Genomic DNA, 19,873 nt, shown 5'->3' with positions numbered 1-19,873 from the left:
CACTGATCATTAGAGAAATGCAAATCAAAACCACAATGAGATACCATCTCATGCCAGTCAGAATGGCAATTATTAAAAACTCAAGAAACCATAGATGCTGGTGATGATGTGGAGAGATAGGAATGCTTTTACACTGTTAGTGAGAATGTAAGTTAGTTCAACCATTGTGGAAAACAGTGTAGTGATTCCTCAACCATATAGAACCAGAAATACCATTTGACCCAGCAATCCCAGTGCTAGATATATACCCAAAGGAATACAATTATTCCATCATAAAGACACATGGACACACGTATTTACTGCAGCACTATTTACAATAGCAAAGACATGAAATCAACCAAAATGGGCTATCAATGATAGACCGGTTAAAGAAAATGTGATACATAGTGGTACCACAGAATACTACGCAGTCATAAAAAGGAATGAGTTCTGTCCTTTGCAGGGACATGGTTAAATCTGGACGCCATCATCCTCAGCAAACTAACACAGGAACAGAAAACCAAACACCGGATGTTCTCACTCACAAGTGACAGTTGAACAATGAGAACACATGGACACCTGGACGGGAACAACACACACCCAGGCCTGTCAGGGAGTTGAGGGGGTGAGAGCATTAGGACAAATAGCTAATGCATGTGGGGCTTAAAAACTAGATGTTGATAGGTGCAGCAATCCACTATGGCACATACATACCTATGTAACAAACCTACACATTCTGAACTTGTATCCCAGAACTTACAGTAAAATTATATATATATATATATAGTTTTTAAATTAGTTTTCTTTGTTGATAACCAAATCTTTACTTATTTATAAATACAATTTGTCCTGTCTCGCATATTTCAATATTTATATTATTGGTTGTTTTTATTATCTAGCACTTAACTAAAATAATAAGGCAGAAATACATATGTATCCGAGAAACAGTTATATAAATAAATAAAAAAGTAAACTAATAAAAAATAATCAAAAATTTAAAAAATAAATACAATATTGCTTATGATGAACATTTGGAAAGCTAAAGACAACTACGCAATCTTTAACTGTTTTATCCCAATAAACACTTTATATATATATATATGTTTTTTTCTTTTTTTTTAATTGCATTTTAGGTTTTGGGGTACATTTGAAGAACATGCAAGATAGTCGCATAGGTACACACATGGCAGTGTGATTTGCTGCCTTCCTCCCCATCACCTATATCTGGCATTTCTCCCCATGTTATCTCTCCCCAACTCCCCACCCCCCACTGTCCCTCCCCTATTTCCCCCCCACAGACCCCAGTGTGTAGTGCTCCCCTCCCCGTGTCCATGTGTTCTCATTGTTCAACACCTGCCTATGAGTGAGAACATGCAGTGTTTGATCTTCTGCTCTTGTGTCAGTTTGCTGAGAATGATGGTTAACAATTTTAATTCACTCAGGAAATGTTTACAGAAAAAAAAATAAATTAAATAAGCAATAAATAAATAAAAATAAATACTATTCATTGTGGCAGACATTTGAAATGTTAAAGACAATTATAAGGTCTTTAACTCTTTAAAGACAAAGAGATCTTACATAAACTTAATTAGCTGGAAAGAGGTACAAGTAATACACGAGTTTGGGTTTAAAATTGGCAGAATGGTTGAATTTGAATTAGCAAAAGAGCACTTATTGTCAAGCAAGAGCTTATTGTAAAGCAAGAGCTTGACAATAAAGATAAAATAACAAATAAAAATAAAAATGGAAAATTCCACCATGTGTTATTTAACAAGGTGAGAAGAAAGTGGGTTACTCTAGTGTGTGCTTCAATGTGAAAGGGCCCATGTCATAGACAGGAGACTGAAAAGTGAATCACACATAGAATAGAGAAAGATTTGTTTATATTAACACAACTGAAAATGGTTAAAAAATTTTTTATGCAACATCAGAATAAGAACATTCCTAATACATTGGAAACTCACGAATTATTGAATGTGTTGCCATTTGTCCATTTCCAAGAATCTCCTGGTTTCCTGCTTAGTCCAATCCAGTACATATCCGTTCCTGCGAACCTCTTCAAAAATTCCTTTCACAAAGCAAAGGGAATCATCAATTACTTAATATGTTACAGTACATTGCTGAAGATGCTTCCCACCCCAATTATTCCATCTTTTAGGATTCACATTCTGATTTGTCTTCCCTGGGGCTTCTAAAATAACAAACGGCACAGACACTGATATTTGTTAGTTTTGTCAGAAAGGTTTTCATTTTGCTTTTCTGCATCTTAAGTATCTTCAAATAGTTGGGCTATAATCAAGTAATTGATGCTGAGCTACACTCTGGTTATCTTTAAGGGTAGCTTCCATGTCTCTAGTTGGAAATTAATGACAAAACCATATTTGAGTTTATTTCCTTTGAGTTCAAATTCCTAAACCATTACGTTCTAGTCACAGATTGAATGACATAGGCTATCAATTAATATGATGTTAAATTTGCCTAGATGACAATATAAAACCTTAGCAAGTTCTATGAGATCTGATACAGCATCTTCTTCAAGGATGATAGAGAACTAATGTTTAGATATATTTTTGTGTGCACAGGTACTCTTCCAAAAATCATAGAAGAGGGATTGCAGGGGGAGGAGTTTAATGGAAAATGTAAGTACTATTAGAATAGAAAAACCCAATGATAAATTACTTTGATTCTATACTACAATATGAATGTCACTGATATTGTATTTTTTACATAATCAGATATGAAACTAACTTCTATATGAATATAATTTACTGAACGAAATATATTAAGTGATGGGTTTAGTCATTCCTCTATTGGCTTTTTGCTATTGAACCACAAACCTCTTCGTCAGCTTTTTGTTCTTTAACTTGTATTTTAGGTTCTGGGGTATATGTGAAGGTTTGTTACATTGGTGAACTTGTGTTATGAAGGTTTGTTTTACAGATTATTTCATCACCCAGGTATTGAGCCATTAACCAATAGTTATATCCGTCATGTCTGTCATCACATAGTTCTGGGTTAATCACGGCAATGTGCTAACTGAGATCAATAGGACAGGACCAGAAAGTTTTTTATGTACATCATTTACATAAGTACTGAACAAACTTCTGTATTAAGCAATTAACTAATTAAATGTGAGTCTTATGCAGTCCTGTCAGTAATAATTTTAGATCAAAGATAAAAGTAGACAGACTTATGAGTTAAGGGAAGACATTCAAAACAATTAATTCATCCATAACAAAAGAATTATAAAGTCAATCATGTAAACACCACTGCAACCACTGTGGTTCTGCTTTTAGCTCTTTGAGGAATTGCCACACTGCTTTCCACAGTAGTGGAACTTATTTTCACTCCCACCAACAGTGTATAAGTGTTCTCTTTTTTCTGCAACTTCGCCAGCATCTGTAGTTTTTTGGCTTTTTATTAATATCCATTCTGACTGGTGTGAGATGGTATCTCATTGTGGTTTTGATTTGCTTTTCTCTAATTATCAGTGACGTTGAGCTTTTTTTTATGTTTGTTGGCGGCATGTATGTCTTCTTTTAAAAAGTGCCTGTTTACGTCCTTTGTCCAATTTTAATAGGGTTGTTTTTCTCTTGTAAATTTGTTTAAGTTCCTTTGTCTTGGCAGATGCATAGCTTGCAAAAATTTTCTCTCATTCTGCAGTTTGTCTGTTTACTGTGTTAATAGTTTCTTTTGCTGTGCAGAAGCTCTTACGTTTAAGTAGACACCACCTGCCAATTTTTGCAATTTTTTTTGTTCACCGTGGCTTTTGTTGTCATTGTCATGAAATTTCCCTGTTTCAATGTCCAGGATGGTATTGCTTAGGTTACCTTCCAGGCTTTTTATAGTTTTGGGTTTTACATGTAGAATTGACTTTTGTATATGGTATAAGAAAGGAGTCCTGCTTCTAATCTTTTGCATATGGCTAGCCAGTTATCCAGCACAATTGATTAAACAGGGATTTCTTTTCCTATTGCTTGTTTTTGTCAGCTTTGTCAAAGATGAGATGGTCATAGGTGTGTGGCCTTGTTTCTGGGCTCTCTATTCTGTTCCATTGGTCTATATGCCTGTTTTTCGTACCAGTACCACGTTGTTTTGGTTACTGAAGCCCTGCAGTATAGTTTGCAGTCAGATAACATGATGCTCCCATCTTTATTCTTTTTGCCAGGATTGCCTTGGCTATTGGGCTCTTTTATGATTCCATATTTTTTCTAGTTTTGTGAAGAATGTCATTGGTAGTTTGGTAGAAATAGCATTGAGTTTCTGTCCTTCAATATCATTCAACTGTTAACAAGTCAGTTCAGCCTGGTTAGAACTCTTGTTGGAGAACTGTTGCAATTGTTTGGAGAACATATAACATCTGGCTATTTGAGTTACTGGAGTTCTTGCATTAATTCTCTCATCTCTCTGTGGGTGTTACTTTAACTGCAGTGCATATTTAGTACTGTCAACAGACCTCTTTTATGTATGTTTTCATAGGGGTGAGTAATGGCTGTAGATTGTGCCTGGCACTCCTAGGCTGCCCACTGCAGCTCTTGGGTGATCTCAGTGTTTATGTTTCCTCCACAGCTTTGAGGGGGCAATGGAAGGGATCTTAGTTGTGGTTAAGGCCAACAGTCTTTTGCTTTTCTCCTAGGAGCTTCACTCCAGAGAGATGCAAGTAAGCAATCGTTCAGTGCAATCAGCCTAGGTTGGAGAGTCTGTGCTGTGGGCCCAAGCTGGGGGCTCCATGTCTGGTCAAGGTGAGTGGGCAGAGCCTGTGAAGATGGACTGGCCTCCTCTCCTGCAACTTACTGGAGGTGTGGATAAGAGACTTAGGGTCTTTGCTCCTTCATTAGTCTGAGGGCAGCAAGGGTGGTTCCAGCGCAGAGGCAGTGGCAGAGAGGTTTTCATTGCCTCTGGAGGCTCTGTCCAGGACATTCCAGAGCTGCTACTGGCTTGACAGCTCTTGAGAGGGGTGGCTGGAGACTGAAACCTGGAGGACCCTCCTAGTGAAGAGACAAGGAGATGGGCACCCATGTAATGGCCTGGCCACTTTTTCATAGGGCTGCTGTGGCATGGCGGCGGCCATCTCCAGTCCCTATTCACCTCGAATTTTCCAATACCTGTAGGTACCAACGGTGAAGCCTGCAAAACAGCAAAGATCGTGGCCTGCCTCTCCCTCTGTGAGCTCTGTGTCAGGCAGGTACACACCTATTGCCGGCCCGAACACACCTGAAGGAAGTGGCTAGAGACCCTGATTGGATACCCTGCCCAGTGAGGAGGAACGGGATTGGGTAACCACTTATAAGAGCAGTCTGGCCACTTTTTTTGTAGAGCAGCTGTGCTGTACTGGGGGGTCACTTCCACCCCTGGTCAACATGGATTCTCCAAAGCCTGAAGGCTGGATGGCTAAGTCACCCAAACAGCAAAGATGGAGGCCCACGTTCCCCTCTAGGAGCTGTCTTAGGGAGGTGCAATGCTGTTATTGATGGCTGGATAGAATTCCAAGCCAGTAGGTCCCACCCTGTGAGGTGCCATGGAAGTGGGTCCTGGAGAATGTCGCTGCTCAGCCCCCTGGATTCAGCCCCTTTACTAGGGACATGTAAGGTAGTGTATAACCTCCCTCTTTGCTGGAGTTGCAACTACTTTTTCTAGGAAGCCTGGAAAGCCTGGCTAAGGCTCCCAGGTCTCTGCACGTGCCTGAGTGGCTGCTCTCCTGAGGCTCCAGGTTGCTCCGTCAGACAGAAGGCCTTGGTGGAGTTGGTTCACAAGGGGATCTCCTGACCTGAGGGTTGCAAAGATCCATGGGAGCAGCATGGGATCCTGGGGTTGGACATTCACTCACCATGTCCCTGGACAAGGAGAGGTTCCCCTGGCTCTGTGTCATTCCCAGGTTGGCCATCTGCCTGCCTTGCTTTTCTCCATTGTCCATGGGTTGAGTTGTTTCCATGATGTGTTCCATTGCGTGTACCCTGGATATTTCAGTTGAAAGTGCTGTATTTACTTACCACTTCAGTTCCTCTCCGTGAAAGCTGTGCACACCAAATACTTCTAGCCGGAAATGTTGCCCACTCCCCAATCCCCAGCTTTTCTTTAAAAACTAGTCTGTTTTCTTACTCTGTGTCCCTAGAGTCCACGTGTCGCCTTCTTCACTTCCATTAATTCACTCGCTTCTTCAAAGTGCACATATTTCCTTCATATCCTTGTCTCTAAATTTCAAGAGCTGTATTTTATTTTTTTTAGTCTATGCTTGGTAGAATGCAAATTGAAATGGTTCAAAAAATAATCTACTTAATAATCTAAGAACATTTAATGAAGACATTTAGATACGGAAACAGTATGCATTGTGGTAAAGGACATGGCATCATGAGTCATCTTGCCTGGGTTCAAATCCCAGCTCAACAACTTATGGCTATAACATTGGCTGGGTTACATAACATTTTTGTGACCCACTTTCCCCTCCTTAAAGTAGGGAGAGTTAAATAACTCCTTCATGGGTGTTACTAGAAGATTACATAAGTTTCAGTGCTTAGAACACTGTTTAGCACATATTGTCATATACTGTTGACTTAAACAATGTGGCAGTTAGGGGCACTGACCCCCTGTGCAGTCAAAAGTTGTATATAACTTTTGACTCAAAAAGTCAACCATGCTGGGCATGGTAGCTCAAGCTAATTATAGCACTTTGGGAGGCTGAGGAAGGAGGCTTGCTTGAGTCCAGTTTGAGATCAGTCTGGGCAACGTAGCGAGACTTCATCTCTACAAAAAATAAGCAAAATTAGCCAATGTGGTGTGCACCTGTAGTCCCAACTACTCAGGAGGCTGAGGTGGGAGGATTGCTTGAGCCCAGGATTTCAATGCTGCAGTGAACTGAGATTGTACCACCGCACTCCAGCCTAGGCAACAGAGTGAGACCCTTTCTTAAAAAGAAAACAAAAACAGAAAATGTAGCCACTAGTAGCCTACTGTTGACTGGAAGTCTTACTGGTAATATAAAAGTAAATTAACACATATTTTGTATGTTATTTGAATTATATGCTGTATTCTTACAAAAAACAAAGCTAGAGAAAAGATGGTATTAAGGAATCATAAAGAAGAGAAAATTTATTTACTGTTCATTAAGTGGAAGTGAAGCAACCTAAGAGTCTTCATCCTCACTGTTTTCATATTGAGTAGGCTGAGGAGGGGGAAGAAGAGCAGGGGTTGCTTTTGGTGTCTCAAGGGTGGCAGAGGGAAGAAAATCCATGTATAAGTGGATCCACACTGTTCAAACCCATATTGTTCAAGGCTCAGTTGTATTATAGTGTTAGCTATTATTGCTTTCATTATCTTTTTATAAAAATGTAATCTCTGAAATTACTGAAGACTTTTCTGTTTTCTTACCATATCTTTTTGTGTATCAATCTGAGCAAGTTCTGATTTCTGTAAACTGCAAAACATTTTACTGGCTGTCCAATTTCTGGTATCATCAGAAAAATAGAAACACTTATCTCTTACTCCAACCCAGTCCTCTGAACATACCACAGGTTTGGCATGTTTTAAGCGTATGACTGAAAAAAAAGAAAGAAATGATAAGATAAATCATAAGTTAAAAAGTGTTTCTACTCATTCTACTGTATTAATTTTATTTTTTGCTTCCATGGTTTGAAGCCTGTAAATTAGCTTCACCCCTAGAATGAAGATTAATTAACTTCTCCCATCTGTAAGGAAAATCATTTAGCGATCAAGCAGTATATGCGTTTTTTTTCTATTTTCCTGGCTTCTATTTTGAGAAATGGTGCTACTCATGTAGGGCAAACTCAAATGTAGGGCAAACTCCGAAGCCTGCACTCTCTACTCCACCATGATGTATATTTGTTGTTGTTGTTGTTGTTGTTGTCGTAGTGCTCAGAAGTGGATACACACTACTACACAGGGTATAAAACATATTGTGTTTCAACTCTCTTTCTTTCTGCTCTTTTTTAATTTAAATTTTTAATTTAAATTCTGGGATACATGTGCAGAACGTGCAGGTTTGTTACATAGGTATACGTGTGCCATGGTGGTTTGCTGCACCTATCAACTTATCATGTAGTTTTAAGCCCTGCATGCATTAGCTATTTGTCCTAATGCTCTCTCTCCCCTTACCCACTACCCTTTCACAGGTCCCGGTGTGTGATGTTCCCCTCCCTGTGTCCATGTATTTTCATTATTCAACTCCCACTTGTGAGTAAGAACATGCAGTGTTTGGTTTTCTGTTCCTGTGTTAGTTTGCTGAGGATGATGGCTTCCAGCTTCATCCATGTCCCTGCAAAGGACATTAACTCATTCTTTTATATGGCTGCATAGTATTCCATGGTATATATGTGCCATGTTTTCTTTATCCAGTCTATCATTGATGGACATTTGACTTGGTTCCAAGTCTTTGCTATTGTAAATAGTGCTGCAGTAAACATGTACGTGCATGTGTCTTTAGAGTAGAATGACTTATAATCCTTTGAGTATATACCCAGTACAGTAATGGGATTGCTGGGTCAAATGGTATTTCTGGTTCTAGATCCTTGAGGAATCACCATATTGTCTTCCACAATGATGGAACTAATTTACACTCCTACCAACAGTGTAAAAGTGTTCCTATTTCTCCACAGCCTTGCCAGCATTAATTGTTTCCTAACTTTTTAATAATCACAATTCTGACTGATCTGAGATGGTATCTCATTGTTGTTTTGATCTGCATTTTTCTAATGACCAGTGATGATGAGCTTTTTTTCATATGTTTTTTGGCCACATAAATATCTTCTTTTGTCTTTCTGCTCTTTTCAATCAACAGGTAAATGAATATAAAAAACTTCTTGTAGAAACTCTTGTCTACATTTAACTTCCAGATGTTTGGACACCAGTAACATTAAGCTCTAATACTACAGTGACAGAGGAGACTATAAACAAGAAGACTATCAGCATTCTTGAGAACGACCAAAACCAAACCAAACTCAAACCAAACAAACAAGAATCCGCAGTGCTAAGCACTAACTTAGCCAAATTTAAGTGCTAAATTAAGCGAAGCATGCATATTGAAAATCAACTGCTGAGGGCTATTTGGCCATAATTAAATTCCACCTTTAGATCCATTTCACAAAATAAACCCATAGCACCCAGAGGAAATTTAACAACTTCATTTTTACAAATATTGCAACTCCTACAATGAGACAGTCTGGCAACAAGTCACATATGCCATTATTTCTTCATTTTTTCTTTTAACTCAATATGATAGTAAAGGAGTTCAGAACATGATGCCCCCAAATATGTCACTCTAGCATATAGACTATTTTGAGTTAAAGGCACTTATAAAACAGCAGACACAAGACAAAACACTCTGAACTTCCTTCTTTTCTTATAGGCAGGAGATAAAATACCTACGTGAAAGATAGCCTTTCTATACTAGACGGAAAGTAACAGTCTTATAACCAAGGATAGGTAGTTGAGGCCAAAGGAAATGTGTGCAAACAACGTTGGTTAAACTAACATTTATCTTTCTGGTCACTTTTCCACCCAATTAATTACCCTAGATCAACCCTCTTTTCCTTGCCACATTTACATAATTTATTACCTTTTGTTTAATTAAGTATCTAAATGTTCAACTCTAACTGAATTTTTAGGCTTTCATAGGAAGACATACATGTCACATAAAACTTATATTAAATAAATGCATGTGTTTTGCTCAAGCTGATGTGTCTTGTGCCCAATTTCATTCTCAGGCCCAGCAGCAAAACCCTGAGAGGGTAGAGGTAAAATTTTGTCTCTCGACTAATAGAAATAAGTAAATGTTTTATAGAACAACGGTTAGTGGCATAACTTACTTTTGATTTAAAAGAAATTAAAGGAATGCTACAATTATGGAAGTACAGCTGCATGATTTTTAAAATTTATCGTGCATTACAGTGATACAGACAAGGTTTTTGATCCTAGGTCTGGAATTTATTATTTGTGAGAGGCAACTTACTCATTCTGTCCTGTATATTTTTTGTCTGTAAATGGATTTTCTTATATCTGTGTCCTAGTCTAATGAGGATTAAATACAAATAACAGAATATAGTGTATTTAACATTGGCTTACAAATTCACAAATTTTAAACAGAAAATTAGCTGTAACAAGTTCATAAAACTGATGTTTATGTGGGTTTTAAAAAAAATAAATATAGAAATTGATCCTCCTGGCCTTAAACCTTGAAACTTACATTCGTCTTATTTGAGTTCCTTCTTTAGGAATCTGACCCTTAGGCCTCCCAGATAGTATCAGGAAACTGAAAGTCACCAGATCACCACATCCAGACAATGACATCCCCAACTCCTCACTGTCATGACTGCCTAACTGACCACCTGCTCCCTGTTGACCCACTCTTCTTTTCTGCCCCTCCCTAATTCCTATTGATCAACTCCCACTCCTCCTTTTTATCACTCCCTAACTCTTGTTTTCTCACACATAGTTACCTTTCTTTCCTGCTGTATGAACCCCTAATTTTAGTCAGGTGGGTGAGTGAATTTGAGACTGATTTCCCATTCTCCCTGTTGCCATCTCCCAAATAAAAAGTCTTTTTCCCTGGCCGTAGTCATCGTCTTTGGGATTGGCTTTCTGTGCTGTGAGCAATGGGACCTAGACTGAGCCCCTGGCAATTCAGTAACATAGCTATTGCTATTGCCATCGGGTGGTCATCTGAGAATTTAACATGATTTTTCCTAAATATCAAGAACTATAAAGTCAAGAACATAATTCTATTGTGAGACTATGAGTGCTTTAGGGAGAAGCAAGGATTATGGTAAAACCTGTTGTACTGGTAAAAACTTGAGGACAAGTTCACTACAAAACCCTTTCATTACTCCAGATCTGGGAGATTTGGAGTTAAGCTTGACATAGAAATGGACCTCTCAGGTGTGAAGAACCATAGAAAGTGTATGAGTTAAACCACTTACCTGTTTTTGTAAAAATTAACACTATAATAATCAGGGAGCACATACCAACAAGGCAAATCTTCCTCGTGCAAACTGCAAATTAAATCAACACATATTAAAAAGTTTCTAAATAAACACTGACTGGATATTATCGCTGGTGTATTCCTCCCTCATAATTGTTAATCAAAAAATCATCAATAAAAGCATATACATCTCAAAATAATAAAGAATAGAAAACCATCACAAAGTGCAAGGAAGGTAAGTACCAAAAAAAGAAAAAAAAAAGAAAAAAGATTGCTATAGCTGCTCAAATGGAGAGAGGGTGAGTGGAGAATCACTTAGTCTTAGGGGAATGAGGAAGGAAAGGAAAGGCTACTCAAAAGGCGGAAGTAGTTTGAATGGGGGATTGTAAGCAAAAGAGCATAAAGATCATCAAAAGATCCACGATGAGCATAAATGTTTATAACAGATATATAAGGCAAAAAAATTGAAGACAGTAAAAAAAAAGTCATATGGTTATGACAAAAGATTTTAAATGATATATTTTTTTCTTTATTCTTTAAGCCGTGGCAGAAAGAAACAGTGTGTTTGAACAAGAAACTATCAAGATAAAAACCGTAATTTATTTATTTGTGGTAAGCAGAAAAAGTTAGAGAAGACACAGGATTTCCCACTTATGGAAAAGCTATGAGGTTAAGAACAAATAATAATTCTATTAATGATAAAATAATTGTATTTGATACATTATTAGTAGATGTAGAAACAATCTAGGAAGAATGAGTGTGTACATATATATAGATGTATATATGTATATATATATATATAATATATGTGTATATATATAATATACATATGTATGTGTATATGCATATGTATGCATGGCTTAGCAGTGGGGAGATATTTTGAGAAATGTGCCTTTAGGTGATTTTGTCATTGTGTGAACATCATGGAGTGTACTTACACAAACCTAGACAGTATAGCCTACTAACACCTAAGCTATATATTACAGACTGTTGCTTCTAGACTACAAACCTGGATAGCATGTTATTGCACTAATTACTGTAGGCAATTATAGCACAATGCTAAATACTTGCATACCTAAACATAGAAAAGGTACAGTAAAAATACCACATAAAAGATCAAAAATGAAACACCTTTGCAGGGCAGCTTCATTGCAATCTTATGGGTCCATTGTCATTATGCAATCTGTCATGGACCAAAACATTGCTCCGTGGTGCATGACTACATATGTATATAGTATATATGTGCATAAACATATATTGTGTATATATATATATATGTATACACACACATGTATGCATGCCTGTATGCATATATGCTTTACATGTATTTATATATATACATGTACATATATATACATATGTTCAAATATTAGAAAAGAGGACTTGAAGAAAGAAAATTTAAAAAGAAGTTAAGCTTTCTCTATTTCTTCAGAGCCTAAAGCAGCCTTAGTGAATGAAAACTAAAAAAGTTATTAGTTTTCATGATCACCAGACTACAGATAATGTGTAACAAAGCAATTTCAAGAAGGCATTGAGAGAAGCCAGATTCTAAGATGTTTATAAAGAGAATGTTTGATAAGAAGAGTTTGGTAATTTATCTTACATCAAGAGAAACAATAGCTAAAGAGAAAATATAAAATGAGTTTTCTTTTTTTGTTTTCAAGATTAGAGAAAAATGAGGAATAAGGAAGAGGAAAAGATAAAATCCACTGCACAAATTTCAGACACTCAAAAGAGTAATGTAACACTTAATATAAAACTCCAGTAATGAAGACAATGTGTTTTGAGGGAAAAGATTGGTGTATAGATGGATGAAACACAATAAGGAGTCCAGAAATTGACACACACATATATTGTTAAATAATTTTTGCAAGGTTAACAAAGCAATGTAATGAGCAAAGCCACACCTTACACAAAAGGTATTAAAATAATAGAAAAAAAGACTTTACCATAGTACAACATCATTTTACAACATTTAGTTAAGATATATCTTTGACTTGAACATAAAACCTAAAACTATAAAATTTCTAGAAAACAAAAGTTGTTTGTGAACATGAGAATTAATAAAGATGTCTTAGAGAGAGCAGAGAAAATACTGTATAAAATTAAAAGAAAATGATAAATTGAACCTAATCGAAGTTTAAGGGCCAGGCATGGTGGCTCACGCCTGTAATCCCAGCAGTTTGGGAGGCCAACCGACAGATCACCTGAGGTTAGGAATTCGAGACTAGCCTGGCCAACATGGTGACACCCCATCTCTACTAAAAATAAGAAAAATTCGCTGGGCATGATGGTGGGCACCTGTAATTCCAGCTACTTGGGAGGCTGAGGCAAGAGAATCCCTTGAACCCAGAATGTGGAGGCTGCAGTAATTGAAATCATGCTACTTTACTCCAGCCTGGGTGACAGAGTGAGACTCTGTCTCAATCAATTAAAAAAAAAAAAAAAAAAGAAAAAGAAAAGAAATTTAAAACTTTTGCTTATTTCAAGTTACAAGATACTGTTATAAATATAAATATACAAGTTACAGACTGGGAGGAAATAGTTGTACTACATGTACCAAAAAAGACTAGTATCCTAAAATATTAAAAGGTCTGTAATTTAGAGATAGAGTACAAACAACTTGATTAAAAAATGAACCAACTTCTTGAACAAATACGAAAGAATACACACAAGTGACCAAGAAGCACATAAAAGATGTTCCATATTGTTAGTCACAAGAAAAATGCAAAATAAAACCACAATGAAATATGAGTGTGTGCCACTGGCACTGTTAAAATGAAAAAGACTGACAGTGTCAAGCGTTAGGATATAGAGCAACCAAAACGCATACACCACCGGTTGAAGTACAAAAATGTACGAGCGTTTGGGAAAACTCTAGCAGTTATTATTTTTAATTAAAATGCATGTCCTTCCTTCTTGTTCTGGCAACTTCCTAAGGTGAACGAACACACAGCAGAGCAGTTTGAAAGAGGTCCCTTTTGGACCTGCTCGTAGGCCTCCATGACACTCCCCGGTACTTATTTTTATATAATCAAATTGTCTGAAAATATTGCAGATACAACTCTTCCGTTGCAATCCTTTTCCTTTGTACTTCCTTTTGATTTCTTATATGTCTGGTTATCACTTTTAGCATTGCACTACACTATACCAAACAGTAGCAGTTACAGTCAACATTTTTTACTTGTTTTTAATCCTAAATGGAATGTTTAAATTTTCATTATTAAGCACTATAAAAATGCTGTATAAATTTAACATATAACATTAGCAGATTAAGAAACAGTTTTTCTATTCCTCGTTTCCCAAGAGGGACTTAGGTAGACATTGAATGCTGTCAAATGCTTTCTTATGGTCATCAAACGCACTTACTGAATAATCCTGTGGTCTTTCAAAGCTTTTTAATGAGATAGCTTGCACTGCTTTTCTGAAATCAAAGCATTCCTAAGATAAATCCACTTGAATATCAATTTTTAACAGCTTTGTTGTATATAGTAAATAAATATTTTCTTGGGATTTGTACTTCTAATTTCATAAGAAAATGAATTTGTTTCTTTTTGTCTTGTTCTGACCTTGTTTAGAAATCAAAAAGCCTATTAAATCGGGGTAAATTTCTCATTTTGCTATTTTTTGAAGGATGTTCAATAGAAAAATTAGCTATCCTTTGAAAGATCAGTAGATTATTTTAACTGCCATTTCAATTTATTTATCTTTAATTTCTACAATTCTATGATTCTTTATTCTCATTACATAGTGGCATTTTATATTTTTTTAGACATCTATGGTCTTTTTTTTCATATTTGTAAATGCATTAGTGTTTTGGTTTGCTAGGGCTGCCATAATAAGCTGTCACAAAGTGGGTGGCTAAAATTAACAGGAATGTATTGTCATACAGTTCTAGAGACAAGAAGTTTAAAATTAAGATGTTGATAGGATGGGTTCCTTGTGAGGAAAGAATCTGTTCTGGGCCTTTCACCTTGGTTTGAAGATGGCATTCTCCCTCGGTGTGAGTCTGTCTCTGAATTTTCCTTTTTATGATAACACCAGCAATATTAAATTAGGGCCCACCCTATCAACCTCATTTTAACTTGGTAAAGACACTGTCTCCAAATCAGGTCACATTCTGAGGTACGGGGGTTAGAGCTTCAATACATAAATTTTTAAGGGAACAGAGTTTTCCCCATAATAATTGATAAATTATTTCCATAATGTTTTATTTAATTGTAATATTTGTGGGTTTTGTGATTATTTGTAGTTTTTTGATATTTTCTTTATCGTATCTTCTGCAAACTTTTAGACATATAGTTCTTTAGTCTTTTCTAATAGCCACCGTTTGATTTATCTTTCTCATTTCTTCTGTTTTTCATTAACTTCTCCTATTACTTCTATTTTTTTAATTTGTATATTTTTATTTCACTCTATTGTTCCAAGATGCATGTTTCTTATCTATTTCGTTTGCATACTTTTGATATTATTTTAATATCATTTAAATGAATGATATTGAATAAATATTTGAATATTATTTCTTCAAATATTTCCTATCGACTATTCTTTTTCTCTCTCTCTCCATTTCAGATTATTGTTATCTAGAAGGTGGCATTTCTACTTCTATTTTTCATATCTCTCAGGTTTTATTTTGTATTTTATATTGTTTTCTTTTCTGTCATATTTTTAATAGAGTCTCCTAGGTCTTAGTCACTCTTAATCAGCCTCCATTCTACTAATTAACTCATTTCAGTCTCATTATGTCACAATCATCAAGCCTCCTTCCAGAGTAAAACATTTGCTTTTTATTCTGGATAAGAGCATTAAGCAACTTTTTTTGGGTGAAAGTACATTTTGAAAACATCCTTATTGAGATATAATACATGCAGCATAAAATTCTCCCCCCAAAACCTTCTTATACACAAGCTTATACCCTCTCTTGCAGAAATAAAACTCTACTTGCTCTGGTAGTCTTCCACAATGCTCCAGAATGCTTCCCCCATGCCTCACTTACTCTAGTAGACTTTCACCATAAGTAAAGAGTCCACATTTTTAAGCTGTCCTGTATTTTATTTTATCTCTCCTTTACTTCCTTCTCATTCACTCGATAGAACTTACTGTTCCGACGTATGAGGCCATCAGATCTGGCATCGTGTATCTCTTGATTAATCATGTCAGTGTTCTAACTGATGGAGATCAGTGCGAAAGGAATAGAAAGTTTTCACTTCTGTAGGACGCGCGGAGGAAGCTTCTCTGTTGGACAGGACAATTACCTATCAAGACTCTTACCCAATGCAGGTAGAAACTGTCAGTACTCACTTGAGATCAAAGACAAAAGCAGGCAGACTAGTTTAGGAAAATAATTTGAAGTGTTAAAATTGACTCATCCATAACAAAAGGATCATGAAGTCAACCACGTAAACACCACGACAAACACGCTGTGGAACATTTCCATCATCTTTCTTTTTTCCCTTTTGTAATTATTATCTTTTCTGACCCTGGTCCCCGGCAAGCATTAATTTGCTTTATATCAACAGAGTTTTTCCTTTCATGAAACTTTTATTTCTTTTGAGACAGGGTCTCACTCTGTTTCCCAGGCTGGAGTGCAGTGGGGAAAACTTGGCCCACTGCAACCTTGACCTCCTTTTCCCAAGTGATCCCCCTGCCCTAGCCATCCAAGTAGCTGGGGCTAAAGTCATGCTCCATCATCCCCTGCTCATTTTATCTTTTGTAGAGACTAAGTCTCATTATGTTGCCCAGACTGGTCTTGAACTCATGGGCTTAAGTGGTCCTCCCACTTCAGTCACCCAAAGTGCTGGGATTACAGGCGTGAGCCACCACGGCTAGCCCCTTTCATAGAATTTTATATAAATGGTATCATAAGTAGTGTCTTGTCTCTGGCTTATAACATTTACAATAATGCTTTTGAGATTCACTCAAGTTGTTGTGCAGGTAAGTAGTTCATTCCCTTTTATTTCTGAGTACCATTCCTATTGTATGTTGTACCAGAAATTGTCTATCCCATCACGAGTTAATGGTCTTTTGTTGCTAGGGCGTGACTATTATGAATGAAACTGCTGTAAACAAGCATTCCGGTGAGGGCAAGTTTTCTCTTGGGTAAATTCCCAGAAATTGAATTGCTGCATCAGGTAAGTATGTTTATCTTTATCAAAAGGTGTCAGGGCTGGGCGTGGTGGCTCATGCCTGTAATCCCGTCACGTTAAGAGGTCAACATGGGCAGATCACGAGGTTAGGTGTTTGAGACCAGCCTGGCCAACATGGTGAAGCCCTGCCCTGGGAAAAGTACAAAAAAAATTAGCTGGGTGTGGTGATGGGCACCTGTAATCCCAGCTATTTGGGAGGCCGAGATAGGAGAATCACTTGAACCTGGGAGGCAGAGGTTGCAGTGAGCAGAGATTGTGCCACTGAACTATAGCCTGGGCGATGTAGCAAGACTTCATCTCAAAAAAAAAAAAAAAAAAAAAATGCAGTCAAACTGTTTTCCAAAGTAGGTATATGAGTTTCAGCTTCCATCAACATGACTTGTTATTGTCTATCTTTTAATTTTAGCTATTCTATTACATATTTATTGATCTGTCATATGGTTTCAGCTTACATTCCTCTAGCGACTAATCATGTTCAGCATCTTTTTATGTACATATTGATCATATGTCTTCCTTGGTGTCATACTTGTCCAATACTTTGCCAATTTTTAATTGGGTTTTCTATTATCAACTGATAAGAATTATTAATAAATATTGGATATGAGTCCTTCATTGTATATATGTTTTTGTAAATATTATTTCCCAGTTTATGGCTTATTTACTTTTTCACAGATTTTTGAAATGTCAAAAGTATTCCTTTTAAATAAAGTCAAATTTATCACTTTTTCCATGATTTATGAGTTTTGTGCCTTCGCTATGAAACCTTTGCCTTTCTCAAGATCACAAACATTATCCCATTTCTTTCTAGATATTTTAAAGTTTTAGCTCTCATATTTAGGTTTCTTGCTCATGTTGGTAAAAGCTTTGCATATGGGATAAGATAAAAATCAACATAAAATTTTCAAAATATGAATATCCCATTGTTCCAGAACCATTTGCTGAAAAGATTCTCTTTCTTTTTTGAATTACTTTGTCACTTAGATGAAAATTCAATCTCCTTTAATTTGTACTCAGCAAAGTTTTACAGTTTTTAGTGTACAACTTTTGCACATACATCATTAATTTTATACCCACATATTTTATATTTTTGATATCTGTGCAAATGGTATTATATATTTAACTTAAATTTCCAATTGTCTGTTTTTACGATGTATTAATGTAATTTATTTTTGTTTATTGAGTTTGCATCTTTAGGCTTTGCCGAACTATTCATTTATTTGTTCTATTATCTATTTTGTAGATTCCTTTTGATTTCCTGCAGAGACATTTATGCCACTGTAAATAAAGTCCATTTTACTTCTTCTCTAATCAGTATTCTTTTGTTTCTTTTTCTTGTCTTATTTACCTGCTAGCACCAGCATAAATGTTGAATATAAAGGGGACATTTCCTCTTCCTGCAATGTCTCCAGTCTTAGGAGGAAACCATTATCTTCTATCATAAGGTATGCTAGGTGCAGGGTTTTGAAGACACTATTTATCAGCTTGAGGAAGTTTCCTTCTATTTGTAGTTTGCTGATCTGGCTAGATGTTTATCCATCTTCGAATTGGATAAAAATTGATCTTTCCAGCAGGGTGCAGTGGCTCATACCTATAATCCCAGCACTTTGGGAAGCAGAGGCAGGTGGATCACCTGAGGTCAGGAATTTGAGACCAGCCTGATCAATGTGAAGAAAACCAGTCTCTACTAAAAATACAAAATTAGCTAGGCGTGGTGGTGCATGCCTATAATCCCAGCTACTAGGGAGGCTGAGGCAGGAGAACCACTTGAACCCTGGAGGAAGAGGTTGCTGTGAGCCAAGATTGTGCTGTTATACTCCAGCCTGGGGAACAAGAGTGAAACTTCGTCTCAAAAAAAAAAAAAAGTGATCTTTCCAAAACATCAGGTATTGTTTCCATTAATTTTCTCTTTTAGTTTTCTCATTTTTATTTCATTGTTTTCACTTCATTCTTTTTTACATTAGGTTTAGTTTTATCTTGTTTTTCTTTCTTAATGTAGAAGTCTAGATTAGAAGAAGGTAGAAAAAAGTAGAAAATAATCAGTGCCAGTCATTAAGTCAATTGCCTCACTAAAAAGTTAACTCTTTTACTTTAAGTAAAACAGTGACTGAATTTTAGCCTGCATTTCTCCATCTTCCAAGTGGGAGGTTGCAGTGAGTTGAGATCATGCCACTCACACTCCAACATGGGTAACAGAGCAAGACTTCATCTCAAAAAAAAAAAAAAAAAAAAGTTGATTTTGGGAGAATATGTCCTAAATGCACACAGTAATGGGCTTCCCAATTCTGTTTCTGCTAATGAGACAGATTACCTCCCCAGGAATCAGCATCACTCGCGACGGAAGGTGTTGGGTAGCAAAATAGAATGCACTCAGTGCCCATGCAGAATAGAATATGCTCCACTCAGACAGTAGATCTGGAGTAGGATGGAGCTAGGGACTGAACCAGGCCCAATTCCTCACTTAAACCCACTCTTCAGATAAGTCACATTTTCTCCGAGGAGTCTTTTGGGAAAAAAACTATTTTCCTAGAAATCAGACAAAGATCTCGTACTTCTCATTCTCCAAGAATCCATAGAGATGTTGGCTGGGTGCCATGGCTTACACCTGCCTGTAATCCCAGCACTGTGGGAAGCGGAGGCAGGTGGATCGCTTGAAGTTAGGCCAACACGGTGAGACCCCCATCTCTACTAAAAGTACAAAAGTTAGCCGGCATGGTGGCGGGTGTCTGTAATCCCAGCTACTTGGGAGGCTGAGGCATGAGACTTGAACCCTGGAGGTGGAGGTTGTAGTGAGCCAATATCGCGCCATTGCACTCCAGCC

The 19,873-nt window shown here is 36.9% G+C and overlaps 1 protein-coding gene and 1 long non-coding RNA gene across 2 annotated transcripts in view; one reads left to right on the top strand and one right to left on the bottom strand.

Moving 5' to 3' along the window:
* The window catches only part of CLEC2A (C-type lectin domain family 2 member A), a 29,826-nt gene extending 21,852 nt beyond the window's left edge, over positions 1-7,974 (bottom strand). Inside the window, exons 1-2 of the mRNA XM_032254375.1 lie at positions 7,345-7,974; positions 1,944-2,047 (exon numbers count right to left, since the gene is read on the bottom strand). Coding sequence (XP_032110266.1) covers positions 1,944-2,047; positions 7,345-7,401 — 161 coding nt within the window. The 5' untranslated portion in view covers positions 7,402-7,974. The remainder of the gene's footprint in view (positions 1-1,943; positions 2,048-7,344) is intronic.
* LOC116534178 lies at positions 438-10,247 on the top strand. Its single transcript, XR_004261616.1, has 3 exons — positions 438-595; positions 1,763-1,769; positions 10,237-10,247. It is a non-coding gene; the product is annotated as an uncharacterized LOC116534178 (long non-coding RNA).
* Positions 10,248-19,873: the final 9,626 nt, after the last annotated feature.

The sequence above is a fragment of the Sapajus apella genome, unplaced genomic scaffold (genome assembly GCF_009761245.1).
Source record: "Sapajus apella isolate SASKATOON/1434 unplaced genomic scaffold, GSC_monkey_1.0 scaffold86, whole genome shotgun sequence".
NCBI lineage: Eukaryota > Metazoa > Chordata > Mammalia > Primates > Cebidae > Sapajus > Sapajus apella.
This window is presented reverse-complemented; position numbering and strand designations above follow the sequence as displayed.